Source organism: Sus scrofa, chromosome 9, assembly GCF_054392235.1.
Source record: "Sus scrofa isolate SSC_HxYL_T2T_F1_AM1 chromosome 9, Sscrofa_HxYL_maternal_Yorkshire_Landrace_v2.0, whole genome shotgun sequence".
Lineage (NCBI taxonomy): Eukaryota > Metazoa > Chordata > Mammalia > Artiodactyla > Suidae > Sus > Sus scrofa.
In genome coordinates this window covers 50,403,195-50,417,845 of record NC_139391.1, presented here as the reverse complement: position 1 = coordinate 50,417,845, position 14,651 = coordinate 50,403,195, and the positions used below count along the sequence as shown (strand labels likewise).

At 45.6% G+C, this 14,651-nt stretch overlaps 1 protein-coding gene across 1 annotated transcript in view; it reads right to left on the bottom strand.

Moving 5' to 3' along the window:
- GRAMD1B (GRAM domain containing 1B) overlaps positions 1-14,038 on the bottom strand; it is a 247,702-nt gene extending 233,664 nt beyond the window's left edge. The window contains exon 1 of the mRNA XM_084976427.1: positions 13,644-14,038. Within this exon, the coding sequence (XP_084832553.1) occupies positions 13,644-13,669 (26 nt within the window). The 5' untranslated portion in view covers positions 13,670-14,038. The remainder of the gene's footprint in view (positions 1-13,643) is intronic.
- Between the last annotated feature and the right edge of the window lie 613 nt (positions 14,039-14,651).

Below are 14,651 nucleotides of genomic sequence, written 5' to 3'. Positions count from 1 at the left end.
TACCTTCAATAGAGGTAATGCCCAGTAAGTAGTTTCTGAGAGCTTTGTTTCATGTAACACAGTTGTGTTGGAAGCTCAGACTTGAAATCAGACCTAGATTAGAATCACAGCTCTGAATGCTAATAAAATAACCTTAAGGAAATCTTAGTTTTCTTATTTGAGACATTAACAGCACTGACCCTTGATGTTGTGAACTAAGTGAGACCATGAATGCACTGGGCTTTGAAAAGCGTTTAGTACATGATGAAAGTGTCAATAAAAATTGTTGATGACAATGATGAAGATGACGATAATTCTTCAGATATAGATTAGAGCTGGATCAATGTTGGGGTCAAAGGGAAACCAAATGGAAACTTTTTTTTTTTTTTTTTTTTTTGTCTTTTTAGGGCTGCACCCACAGCATATGGAAGTTCCCAGGCTAGGGATCAAATTGGAGCTACAGTTGCCGGCCTACACCACAGCCACAGCAATCCCAGATCTGAGCTGAGTCTATGACCTATGCCTCAGCTCACGGCCACGCTGGATCCTTAACCCACTGAGCGAGGCCAGGGATTGAACCCAAGACCTCATGGATCCTAGTTGGGTTCATTACCCCTGAGTCACCACAGGAACTCCCTGGATACCCTTTATTGAAACTCTGTGACTACTTTGAGGGAGGCTCACTTACAAAAGAGCAGTACTTTCTTGTTCTATGTGACACTGGGAAAGACAGACGCCATCACGCCCCACCTAAGCTGTGGCAACCAAGCTACAGAGCTTTAAATTATGTTTTATGTAGCTCATTCCTGGAGTCGCTCCTCCCACATCTGTCACTAAGCACACAGCACAGAGTGACAACCCATCAGCTCTAAACTGGGGTGATCTAGAAACAAGAGCAGAGGGTCGCTGTCAGTTGTTTTGCAATAATTTAGCCAAATGGCAGATAAGTACACCAGGATGCTATTACCAAAGGAAGACTTGAAGGTTGTAATGTCTGTAGGGTCAGTGATCTGAAGGATGCCAAGACTGTTTTTAACTTGCCCTTCCTGCATCAGACGTGTGCCAGGCTGCTCTCCAGCTTTTATTCCAAAGATAGCACATGTGGTTGGAAATCTCTGGACCTTAATGATACCCATGTTTGAGAGATGGCTCCCTAAAACGCTGGACTGTGGTTTCAGTTAAGAATTCAACAGAGACAGTGGGTTATTATGAGAGAAGAAGGGGCCTCTAAGTGGTAGAGTAATGTTTACTTTGTGTTCGCATTTTCTGTCTCTGAGGCTCAACAGCAAAATGGCCTACCTTGAAAAATGAGATGAATTTTGACTGGGGCAGGGGATAATTGGGCAGACGAAACACAATATTACTGAATGAGTAATTTAAGAACAGATGGAAATGGTAACACAGATAACACAGGGGCCATCCAGATGACAAACACATAAGTCATAACATTTTGGAAGCAGTTAATAGCATTTGAAGACAACCATGGAAACTATCAAAGCAGAGGGACCATCAATATATTGAAACATCTACCACATCTCACATTTCTCATCATGATTGGCATGTCTGAATACACTCAATATTCGAGTATTCACTCAGTAAAGCTATTAACATGGATGGCTACGTGGCTGTTAACTGTTATTTTGTCCAGATGGGATTTTCTCTGGGGAAACCAAATCAGAGAACGAAATAATCAGCAAACAGGGAACAATTCTCCAAACCACCATGAGTTCTGTACAACTAAATTCTTAGGGCCCTCAAGCTCTGGCCAAAAAGAGCCTGGATGATTTCTCTGAGGGTTCCACAACAGAGTTTACTAACTCATGTTCCAAGGAGATAGCAATGGGAGGCCAGAAAACTTTTTCAGAAGACTTCCATAATTTTCTTACAAGCAGCTTAATTGGTTTCCATATATTTTCTTTTCTATGGTCAAACGGTCTTCTCCCCCCTATAAATGTAAGAGATACACCTTGGAGATCTGCTTCTTTCTAAGCATATTTGACCCTTTCCCAGCATGCCTTTCTTGTGGAATGACAAGAGTCTCAAGAGTTAGGGACACTTGCTTAGTTCCAGCTTCTGCAGCCCCTAGCATGTAATCCATCAAACCGACCAACAGGGCAGCGACCTGGAAGAATGCACTTTTTTTCTGAAAAAGAAAGCACTGCCTGTGTAGGTGACACAAAGAGACTGGGCCATAACTTTAGCCAGGCCAGAAGTTGGGTAACTGATGACTAGCAATCAGGGAAATTTGTGCCCACGCTATTAAAAATTCATCCACTCTCCAACCCTTTCAGCTATGAGGCCAAGGAACTGATGCCATACATGGTTCTAGCCTCTCTGCTGTGTAAAGACCAATGCTATGGAAAGGCTTAGCTTATAGTCATCAACATGAATCTGTGCCTGTTAACAGAGGGTGACATGTTATCAGTAATCAGATGATTAATTTGGATTTGCTAGGGCGACAGGATTTCTAAACATCGTGATAGTAAAAAAAATTTATCTGCTCAAATTACACACCCACAGACAACAAGGGGAGGAGAGACAGGTTCGGGGGTGTGGTGAACCCCTTATGAGATAAATCTATGTGGAGGGCAAACTGAGGATCAAAATACTGGACAGGTCGCCTGACAAGCTGTCACTGAAATGGGAACACCAATCTACCCTGCTTCAAAACGCTCTTCTCCAGCAACTGGAGATTCCATCACAGACTAAATTCTGGGTCAGGAGATGGGAGCACAAGTCCCAGGACTGCCACCAACCAGCTTTACAGACTTGGATGGCTGGCTGCTCTTCCCTGAGCATCTTTTCCTCAACTGTAAAAGATTCTAGGCTCCTAAACAGCCATGAACATGTAAAAGTGAAGCCACAGAAGGCAACCAAGATCCTAATTTTTAATATCTCTTACTCAGAATTCATCATAAAACTAAGTAAGGGTCAAATCCTTAGAAGGACGCTCTAGTAGACTGCTTTCTGGGTAATGTGTGTGCATCACCATTGAAGCCTGACATTTAATCTCCTACTGGAATAGTAATAGAAGAAATCAGAAATTTACCTGGAAGAAAGGATAACAGACTGACAAAGAAAGGATGTTTTCAAACCTTGCTTCCATGCTCTGTAATTGGGATAAACAAATAAACAGGCAGATGAAACACAGCTGAGACATTTTTTTTCCTGCTTTCTAAAGCTCTTTCTGGAGGACACCAGCTGTTTGTAAATACTGAGAGACTTGTATTCTTTCGATTTGCATGTAGAACAGAGACATGCAGTCACACCAAACTACAGATGTTGTGATGACATGGCAAACAACACCTAGAAACGGGGTGGATCTGAGGCCAAGCCTGAGGGAAGGGGTGGGACAGAGTCAGGATAGACAAGCTATAGAGAACTCTAATAGCACAAATCAGAAAGGGTCAGACAGCCCTGCTGGTGCTGTTCCCTGAATGACAGAAAGATCCTTTGTCTGCCTCAGCAGGCCCATCATTTGCTTGGCTTCTGGTGACAACACTTGTCAAAAGCATGTGGCTCTGTGGTGAATCAACCCCACAGAATATGCTGGCTTGGGTGGAAATGGAAACCCTTATGTTACCTGGCTGGAGTGGAGGTATGGGGCAGAGCCTAGAAAATTCACTTTCTGAACCAAATATTTCATGAGGTGAGAGATAAGAACTGTTCTCTGGAAGGGATAAATTTATTTTAAGGCATGGATGATGTAAAATTAAGTTAAATTAAAAGGCCCATTTAAAAAAATGATTCTGTGGCTTGGACTTTCAAAAGTCCCAGGTAGAAAAGCTTGCAATCACATGCTTTAGAAAATTTTGAAAATGCTTGTTAATGAGGCTTTGCAACTGTACAGAATCATAAGACCTGGTGGCAGATAGACCATGAGATGTCACCCTGCATTCTGTTTCCTGAGAGACCCACACCTGGCTAATCCCAGATGGAGTGGGACTACCCGGCGTTGAAGTCACAGACCTTCTTGGTCACCCACCCAGCAAGAAAGAGCTCCATCTTCTGATAACACAGTAAGACATGCATCCTGCTGAGACCACCTTTTATCCACATATTAACCCCAGAATCTCAAAGTATCTGAGATGTGTCACCATGATCTCAAACTCCAATCCTTCGAAACTGCTCATTCAAGTCCTCTCTTAAAGCTCTTCTTCTTTCATCATCCTCCCAGTTTATCAGTCATCTTCTGGCTTTACTTTTCTCTAGGTCACTGTCCTAGAGTCCAGTGTCTTGCCAGCACTCTCAATGCCTTGCGGTTTTGCCAAACCTCCCCAGTACATCTCCTCCCCAAGAGAAATCCAACTAACTGCTCTCTCTGTCCGGGGATTGGTTTGCTTGCCCACAGTCAATAATTTTAACTCTAAAATGTCTCCATTCTTCTTGAACTTGTTGCCCAGTTTCCTACTTGATTCTCAGATGACTTCACCTCTTCTTCACAGAAGAAACAGAAGTTACCTCTTAAAGGTACCCCTGAAGTTATCACTTGAAGTAACATCCAATGGGCCTTCATATCTCCACTTCTGAAAGTAGCACTCATCTTTTGCTACTTTCCTGCTTTTTCCAAGAAAGGGGCATTTCTTCTCTCCCCTTATAAGTTTTTAATGTGAATTAAATACATAAATAAATGTACGATACCTAGTACAATGCTTATCAGGCCATAATTAGTATTGGTTCTTTTAAATTCTTTCTTCTAAAAATTTAATCCCATCTATCTATCCATCTACCTACCTACCTATCTACTCACCTATCTACCTATCTACCTACATATCAATCTACCTAACTTTCTATCTTTTTAAACCAGATTCTGTTACCTCTTGAATTCTTAGAGACCACTATCTTAGCTGTCTCTTCTCTTGCCTGCTTCTTTAATCTCCCCCTTTCTACCTAGCTGCGCCCTATACTGACAGACATATTCAAGTGCTTCCCGTTTTTTTTTTTTTTAATCTTGTTTTTATTCTTACTTCTCTTCTAAATGTCCTCCTTTCTTTCAAATATTGAGAGTAGACCCCCCAAACTCTCTGCAGCCTTCAACTTCCAAGCTCTGGGCAGTGTTATCTTGTTCTAGCTCCATCTTCTCTTCCAAATGCATGGAAACTGTTGTGGCTGAGTTTACAAATGACGTCTCTACTCGGATAACCCTTTTCAATACTCATCCTATTCAGATTTTGATCTCATCCCTTCTTTTTCAACTCTGATCCTTTTCTAATACTCCATATCTCAATGTATGGCCATTGACCTAGTTCAGATAACATCAAGCTAGATCATTAATGCCATCTGTGGCTCCTCCTCTTTCTTCAGGCTCCACCATCTACCTGCTACCAAATTTGGAGGACTCTTTTTTTAAACTAATTCTCAAATCTGGAAAGTCCATTCCAACCTTTCTTTTTTTCTTTTCTTTTCTTTCTTTTTTTTTTTTTTTTCTCTTTTTGCCTTTTCTAGGGCCGCTCCCGCGGCATATGGAGGTTCCCAGGCTAGGGGTCGAATCGGAGCTGTAGCCGCCGGCCTACGCCAGAGCCACAGCAACACGGGATCCAAGCCACGTCTGCAACCTTCACCACAGCTCACGGCAACGCCGGATCCTTAACCCACTGAGCAAGGCCATGGATCGAACCCTCAACCTCACGGTTCCTAGTCGGATTCGTTAACCACTGCGCCACTCCATTCCAACCTTTCTTGCCAGAGTTTAGAGCCCATCTGACTTTCCCAAATCTCACCTGGACTACTCAGCCGCCCTTTTATGGCAACTGGCCTTCTGATTCTCCCTGTTTCCGGTCATCCTCCACATTGCTGCCAGAGTTATTTCCCTAAACATATTAATCTGTTCTTCACACTCTCCTGTGAAAGAATGTCTGGGGCTCCCACCTGCCTCTCTTAAGGACAGCTGTGGAACCAACTTTCAGAGTCTGACTCCAGCTCACTGCTCTAGTCTCATCACCTTTCCTACAGCACACCTTAGGGTCTGACTAAATTACTCTTCACGACCACATCAAACGCCTCCCAGTTCCTTGTTTCTGCACATGCTATCTGACTGAAATACGATTTCCCATCTGGAACCTGCCTATTCCCCTTTTAAGCCCCGGTTCAAACATAACTTTCTCGGAAAAAGCCTTCTCAGCTGTACCTGGACTGCTCTGGGTCTGGTGTTCCTATACCACCTTATTCTTTCCTTTTTATAGCCATTAACAAGTTGTCTTTGATTCATCCACTGTTTACCTTCCCCACTGGATCATGAGCTCTTTGAAGGAAGAATTACCTTATTCAACTCAGTATCCAATATTCATCTGGTTTCTTGTTCAACAAATGTTTGTTGCAAGAATATAAAGAGAGGATGTGATTTAAAATATATATGACAGAAGTAAATGAGAATAGAATAGAATTCTGGTGAGAAGACATTACTTCCTGGAAAGATAAGATAGTAGAAAAGGATGGGAGATAAGGACACTTCATCAGTGCTCTGAAAAACCTCCGTTCCAATCCATCAATTCCTGTCTTTCCACTGTTTTCACAGGAATAAAATCCATAGAAAGTACAAATGCCTGTATTCTCTCTCCAACTTCAGGCTTGTTTATACCACTTTTTATCCTCCCCCAAGATCAGCTGTCCAAACTTGATCACAGTATCATCATCCGTGCAGGTAGACAAGATGCCCAAAGGCTCAATGACTAAATTAAATGTGGCTGTTGCTAAGAGACATCAGGCTTCAGACAGAAGAGTCAAAACCTGGCACGAGCTTTGGACTCAGGTGCAGGAGGCATCCAGATGTGTTAAGTATGCTCATACTTGGGGAGAAAAAAAAAAAGTACGATTATTTTAAACTAATTGTATAAATCCTCTCATCTCATTCTCCACTGGGCACACACTATAAAAACTGCTAACCTGTTCTGGCTTCTTAACAAGCCAAAATATATAATTCAGTTTGGGGTGGGCTAACTGCTAAGCCATCAGCACAGCCTTATTTACCTGGGTTTGTACTTTCTCAGACAAATAGCCAGAAGCTCATGCATGCTGAAGACCAGCCAAGACCAAAAATTAACATTCCCTATTGACTGTTGCCAACTGAATTCAAATGGAAGGAACGAAGAAAGACCTCAAAAGGCCAATTTATAGAGACTTGAATCCTAACAGACTTGTTTCAGCTCACTTTTGGAAGCTGTAGTTTCCCTCAAGTTCTGCTATCATTTCTTTGACTTACAGAAATTTATTTAGCCACTGGTTCAGCTGTCACTGGCTATGGGGCAAGGCTCTTCCTTCAGAATAAGCTATGATAAAAGGAAGGCTATCATAGTTTTGAGGAGGGGGTATAATGCCAACTTTCATTCAGCATGTTCTTTGACTGAAATGTCAAGAAAACTTGGCAGTGGGTTAACATACCAAAACCTAAATGAAAGGCAGTAGGTGTCAAGAAAAGTAACACAGTCTACCTCTCTGTTCTAAATTCCTTTAATTAGGTTTGCATGGATATCCATATGTTAAGGAATCCCTTATATACCCCTAGCTGCAGAAACAGAGAATTAAGCTGATAGGAAAGGCTATGCAAAAAAAGATGGCACTGAAAATTTAGGGTAGCATCCACAAGAGAAAGAATGATATCCTGGTACTTAAGAATGGGTCATACTATTTAAAAATAGAACATTGGTTTAAGTCCTGGCTCTATCACTTCCTGTGTGATCTCTGGCTCACGTCTGCACATCCTAGCTTCTGTAACCATAAAATGTGGGTAAGAATAATTTATTTTACCTAAGCTTCTCACGGCAATTAAATAAAATGACCAAAGAGCTCTATGAACAGTAACACATAACATAAATGATATTTTAGCCGTAATAAAATAATAAGAATGATGAGTCCAAAGTACTTTTGTGTATTGTCCATACTCATGAGATGGCTAACCATGTCAACATCATCAGGAAAGGGGAAATTTTCTGATAAAGACTTTGTATCAGCTGCGTACTTCCAAACATGGTAAGGAACTTGTTCTTAGAATTCAATTAAATAAAGACTTGAGCATGAAAAGCTCAGGGTGCCAGTATAGAATTCTGCAGAAAACATAAGACCAAGCAATGATGGAGACAGTTATGCTCCAACGGCTGTGGGGCAGACACTGTGGAATCATATTCAAGTCTGAGCACAATGGTGCTGAGAGGCCTGAGGGAGAGAGAGAGCCTTTTATCTGGGAGACGACACTTTGAACTTGATGGTAATAAAGGAAGTCCCGACTTGAGTTGATCTTTCTTCCCTTTTACCCCAAGATGCATAAAAATCCCCTTGGCTTCAAAGCCAAGCCAAATAAACTGCCTGAACCAGATAGCCAAGAAGAAAGCACACCGAGAGAAAACACATGAATGTCTGATATGAGGGAAAGGAGAGAAATTGGCTTCTGCTTTTTTCTTAACGGACTGCTGATCCTTTGTTTCCCCTTGTTTTTGAACCTATACCCATACAGCAGATGTCAATGCTCTCGATCACTCTCTGCGTCAGAGACGAAGATACTTTTTATAGTCACTGCCGGGAATGTCCCCTGACTAGCAAGCCTGTTTAGTTTTGCAGGGACAGATCAGCCTCTACAAGGCTGGCCCACAGGAAGAGGTGTTCCTTTCTGAGCTGCACTGTCCCATCCATTGCTCCTTTTGAAGTCAGAACTGACTCAACAGCAGTCTTCACTGCTATTCCATCTTTACTGCTGGACTTGTCAAAAACGGCATTTCAGAGGTTAACAGATGGAGAATCATGTGAACACTGGATGTGTGTATGGCAAAAGAGACCATAAACACCCTATCAGACAAAAACATATGCTTGGGAAGGGACAAGCCTTTTGAAGAGTTTTCCATTTTCACCTCTAAGCAATCAACCCTGTCCTATTAACTGGTCCCCTTAATATGCATTGTTGTTTTTGTTTTGTTTTGTTTCCCCTCCAAAAAGAATGGTTATGTGCAAAGAGACATGCGTTTAATTGCTACCCAGTTTCCTGGGACTGAAGGAAGTAAGTCTAAACCACCCATGTCTAAACCAACAAAACATTAACTGCTCAGTGTTTTAACCAATAACAAGATGTACAGCATCGCTATTTTTGCCACCTAAGCGCTGTCACACCAGCGAAGTACACATGAACTTCCCTGACCAGACCCACAAATAGGGTGAGCACCCAAATCCTAAGGAAGGCAGGTTCAGCCAAAGTGAACTTGTTTTCTTTTTTTGCCATCAATGAACTCTCCAAGGAGAACTGGACCAAGTATTTCAGAGGCTGGAGTCAAAGCCAGTGCCCCAAAAAAAGATAGAGAGGAGAAATACTGGGCTCCTCCAGAATTCAGCAACTGCAATTTCTCTTGCTAACAAGGCCAAATGAGCCACAGGACAAGATTCCCTTCTGGCTTGTGACCACCCTCCTCAAGCAGCTTTTACAAAGCCCAGGCTTCTCTCGAGGATGCCTTCTTATTTGATTACATGGAATATTGTTCGAAATATTCAGCCACCCCGGCACTGGCTGTGTGGGTGTGCTGGATAAAATCTTCATGAAAACGCCATCACAGGTCATTTGTTTAATTTCAATTCTGCAAAATGTAAAAATAGAACGAGCTGCCGTGAAGGGTTGGGACTTGACAGCTTCGATGAGAAGACTCCACCAGCACACAAACCATGCAGTTCTGCTGGATCCCGCGTCCTCCCTTTGCCAGAGGCAAAAGGGGAAAGAGAACAAACCTGAAAGCGAGGTGCAGCTTTCGCCTTATCTCCTGCTCTTTTCCCCCCTTTCCCCCTTTCTTGCACTTCTCTGCACCTTCTTCCTCCATCTGTTCCCTCTCTCTCCTCCCACTTTGCTTGCTTTCTCTCTCTGCTGCCCCGCCCCACCCCGCCCCGCCCGCCTGCCCCTCCTTCATCATTTCTATGTGTCATTTCTTCTCCTTCCCTGGGACTGGTTCTCCTCCCCTGCTCCACACCCTTGCCTGGGCTGCCCTTGTCTCCAGGCTCCCTGGGCCACACAGACTTTTCTAGGAATTGCTCTTCTACCCCATTCCCATCTTTATCTCCTCCCCCAAGTCCCAGACACTGAAAATGTTTAAAAAGATGGAATCTCAGAGATCAAGCAGATCCGATGACAGATGAGCTTCAGGGGCTGCCTTTTTCCACACTCCCTCATCCAGCCAAATATATTTGTTATTCACTGAGCCCAGCAGCTCCTGGCAGGTGGGCAGGCAGGTGATACCTCACTGGTCTTACACTTCAGACAAATCAATTTTTAATTTTATGAAGTTTTTTTTTAAAAAATAAATGCTCAAATTGCACTCTCTAATTCTGATCTTTGAAGCCCACAGCCATCTCCACATTGACCTTAATACAATCCCAGCTCAGGAAGGGAAACTTCTCTTAACCAGGGGCTCCAGAGCTGCATCAAAAGCCCACGTGGGTGCTGAAAGGGGAGAGATGCTTCCTGCTTCCTTCTCCCCTGGAGGGGGGGGTGGTCCTCAAAAGGTCCCACTGTTTGACCGAGTTTCAAGCCAAAGGATTACCTTGTTTCAAGTCTGTTTATATGGCTGATGGAACCAACTCAGTTGAACTCGTTCACTGAGCCCAGAATGTGCTCCTCGCCCGTGGGGCCATCTTTCTCCTCTGACTTGGATGGCCAATCACTTCCTCTCTGAAGACAGAACTTCGCTGTTGGTTTGAGGAAAGCCTATCAGAAGAGGTGGTTAGCAAACTGCAAACTCACAGATGCAGCAGTGTCAACCCAATCTAGAAAAGCACCTCAAGTCCTGTTTTGATTGCTGTCTTACACATCTGTGCTGAGTCCACTACCAAGCGTTCCCTGTCTAAAGAACTCCATTTCCACACACGCCAGATGAGGCTTCAGTACATTAGGGCGACCCGCATAAGAGCACACACCTCCGCAGGATCTCACTTCCTAAAACGCCCACCCTCCTTTACTCTAACACTGCTTCCACCCTCCTGCCTCTTACTGGCAGTGGTCATTCTCTAAGCAGATGTGCAATGTGTACCCATCAGGTACAAAGTAGGATGGCTCCTAGAGCATCCCTTAGGAGTGGAGTATTCTATATACCGAAATAAAAGGTATATGGAACCCTGGCATCTCAAAGATACATGTGGTGTTCCTGCTTTGTGCATGTTAGGGTTCTGGATCAGATCAAGGAAATGATGATCTTTTTGTACAACTGGAAGAATAATCATGCCTAGGCAGAAAAGGAAACATCATTCTTGTTCCAAGCTACAGGTGCAAAAGGAGAAAAGGAGAGGAAGAAAGAAAAGCTCCTGAGCAAGGTGAAAGCACCACGAAAATCAAAACAGAGGGGATAACTCCAAGAGAAAGCACCTTCTCAGCAGGGCAAGCTGGAATGGCAGGTAATCCACAGCAAAACTGTAAATAGCAGCCCAAAGTCACAAACTGCTGAAAATGATGTGCTGCCTATGTGAAAGCACCAGATAGTGGAAGCAGAGCAGTGGAAATACCTCTGGACAGCAGCTGCAGCCCTGGGCTGGTGGTTTCAGTTACAGGTGTCCACACTACAGGTGTGTCAGACTGGAGAGCCCTGGCAGGGGAGGCCACCGTGAGCTAATCTGCAAAGACATCGCATGACTGTGAAGGCCCAAAAGCAAAGCCTGGAAGGTGGTAGCAGGGACACCCTTTGTTAAGCGATCTCCTTATACAGATACGATTTCATTCAAGGCCTATGATCCTTGAATACAGCTAGCTGAGCAAGAAACCAAATAAGGCACTCTGCTTGGGTGACGACTTCACACTGGGGTATAATGGCAGTGCCCCAGTTTGGCTAGGTATTGATCAGTTGCTCATGATGGTTTCTTGCTAACACTAACACCAAAGTCCAGCCCCAAATCTCCAAAACCTAGCACCCTTTGAGTGTAGATGCAGGAAACCAGAACTTCTGCGTGCCCACTGGGGACCCTGGGTCTCCTGAATACTGACGATGGCCGGCAGAGCTCTTGGCTCAAATTGAAAGTTGAGGACAAGATCTTCTGAGCAAGTTACAAAGTACCTCAGCCTAGGGGAGGGTCTTCAGGCAAATACTGGTGACCTCCCCAGTGACCTCATGATACCCCCTCCGAGGCAGCCAGTTCAAGTTGTAAGAAGCAGTGAAAGGGCAGTGAAAGTGACAAGGATAGGGCCATCTGGTAAGCCAGAAATATGATCTTCGAGTAAGAAACAAAAGCCAAGTCATTGCTGAACATGCAGAATAAACACTGCCCGCACCAGAGCACAGGAGTGAATTCCTCACACAGGAGATCCATGTCCAGACTTAGCCCTCTAACCTCCTAAATGCTGTTTAATGGAAAAAGGGAAGAGAGAAACAGGCCACATTAGAACAGTGTGGACACTCTTCTTTGAGTGCACCTGTTCCACAGGGAGCCTTGAGATCAGATTAGGGGCAAAGGGTGACCTTGGGACGGGGGACAGATGAAACGCAGCATTTCCAACTTGTTTCCAAAGCTCAAAGGGACAGCCCCAGCTAAGGAACTTCCCTCCTGAAAAACCCCCAGGCAGAGGGCTCTTCATCCATGAAACCCTGTTTGTAGCTCCAAAAGATGATGTGCCCATGTAGCCACTGGCAGCAGGACAGCTGAGTCCCCTGTACAAATTTCTTTGTCCTCACCCAGAGTGGTCAGAGCTTTACATCTGCTGCAGTCATGAAAACATTTTATTATTTTTTCACCAGTTCTTTTTTTTTAGCCCCTTGGCTAAATCTAGGGATGTTCCAAGTATGTGCGATGTGCCCAGTTCTCCCACCTTATCCCTCTCCAATTCTGGGTGTGTGGTGGGGCTGCCTCTCACAGCTGCTCCAGGTTAACTCAGAGCCTGGGAGCACATTATCAGCAGCTGCTGCACACACGAAGCACCTTGCTAAGAAATTTGGGGGAAGGGGGGTGAAGTTTCTCCAGGCATGAGGTTGGCTGCTGGGTGCAAACAAGTTGTCTGGACTCTAACAACCTCTAAGGGCCATAGCTTCTCATCCCTTCATCCACTTCATAAAAGTAACTCTGTTTCTTCTAGAAGGGAACTCCATGCATCCCCAGGTCCAAACCAGGAATTCCTCCAACTACTAGACCTTCTACCTCCACCTGGGAGGAAATGAGGAAAAGCAGAACCTCTCTCTAGTTTTACCAGGTACCAACAGATAAACCTCATGATGTCCACTTCATCTTTCTTCCAGATCTTGGACTTCCACCACACCGGGGAGTAGCACAAGACTGATGGGGTGGCCAGGTGAGGTCAGGGAAGCACTGCCCAGAACCAGGAGAGCCAGTATCCCCAGTTCAAACTTTTGCCACAAAGCTGGAAAGATGCAGACTCAATCCCATGCCCATAGCCTGCCCTCACCACTCCCCTGAGCATATCTCCAGAACTGAATGGAGAATGGAATCAGCTCAGCCATCTCTGGAAATTAAGAGGTAGTCTCTCCCAGTGGTTTCCTGGGGTCACCAAATCTCAGGTGTGGACACCACAGCCGGGCCACAATCCATGTTAATAGCTTTACTGTGACCTCCGGTAACTTTGAGGTCACTCTAAGAAAATTCAGATAAGAACAGCACCCCCGCCCCCACCTCAGTCCCCACAACCTCTCCGGGGACCTCTCAGCATCATCCCCAGCATCCAAGTGGGTCCCTCCCAAGGCTCAGGAAGATCAGGAAGTTCTTACCTGGCTCTGCTGGGAGAGGCGCTCATGTGGCCGGGCGGGCCAGGCGCACGGATCAGCGGCGTCCAGGGCACACAGGCTGCCGGCGGCCGCTCAGCACATCTCCCCGGGAGCCCAGCTCTGTGAGCAGGGGAGCCAGTCCCATCCGGGGGAGGAGGAGCGCGAGGACGCCGGAGCCCGGTCGGGCCGAGGGGCTCGAAGCACCCGGGGGCGTCTGCGGTGGGGGCGGGAGCGCCGGGGGAGGAAGCGGAACCCCCTCCCCCTCCGCGGGCTGCGAGGCTCCCGCTGGCTCGGCGTCTACTTGTTACCGCATCGCGTTCCCGCTTTCTATAAATATCTATCTGCCCCCTCCCAGCGCCTGTGCGCTGCTTTCGGTGCGGTCCCCGACTCTACCTCCCGGCTTCCGCTCGGTCTCGGGCCCCCCTCTCCCCTACTCTTCCCGCCTCTCCTCTCTGGCCCCCTCTCTCCCCTCCCCCTCCGTCCCCGGTGAAGCCTGCCGCCTGCCTGGATTCTCCCGGTGTTGCCTCGCTCCAACATTTAGCACTGCAGTGTAACTCGGGGACACGCGACCAGACAGTTCCTTTAAAACCAACCGCTCCTTTAAAACCAGACCATCAAGTTCAGTGCGGAAATCAACCCCAGAAGTGCAGCTCCCTGTGGCTAGGAGGAGATGTTAGCCCATCTGGAAACCAGATCGCCGCATTTCCCGCAAAGCTATGAACTGGCACGTGGGGAAGGCGAATGGCATTGATTAGCATGAGTCCACAGGTGACCTGCAGGGTCGTCTCCGTGATGGGGCAGAATCTGGATGGGTGGTGTCTAAAGCTTTGTACAAAGCATGACAGGACCCGAGGGGTCCTCTGGTTCCCAGCGCTCCTTTTGCAGATGAGAAAACTGAAGCTCAGAGAGGTGTATGGACTGGCTCAGGATCACCCAGCCGGCTGGGGAAGTGGGGACCCTAGTTATGCGATTGTCGGGGCGTGCACGTTTCCAATCTAAAAAAGAACACTT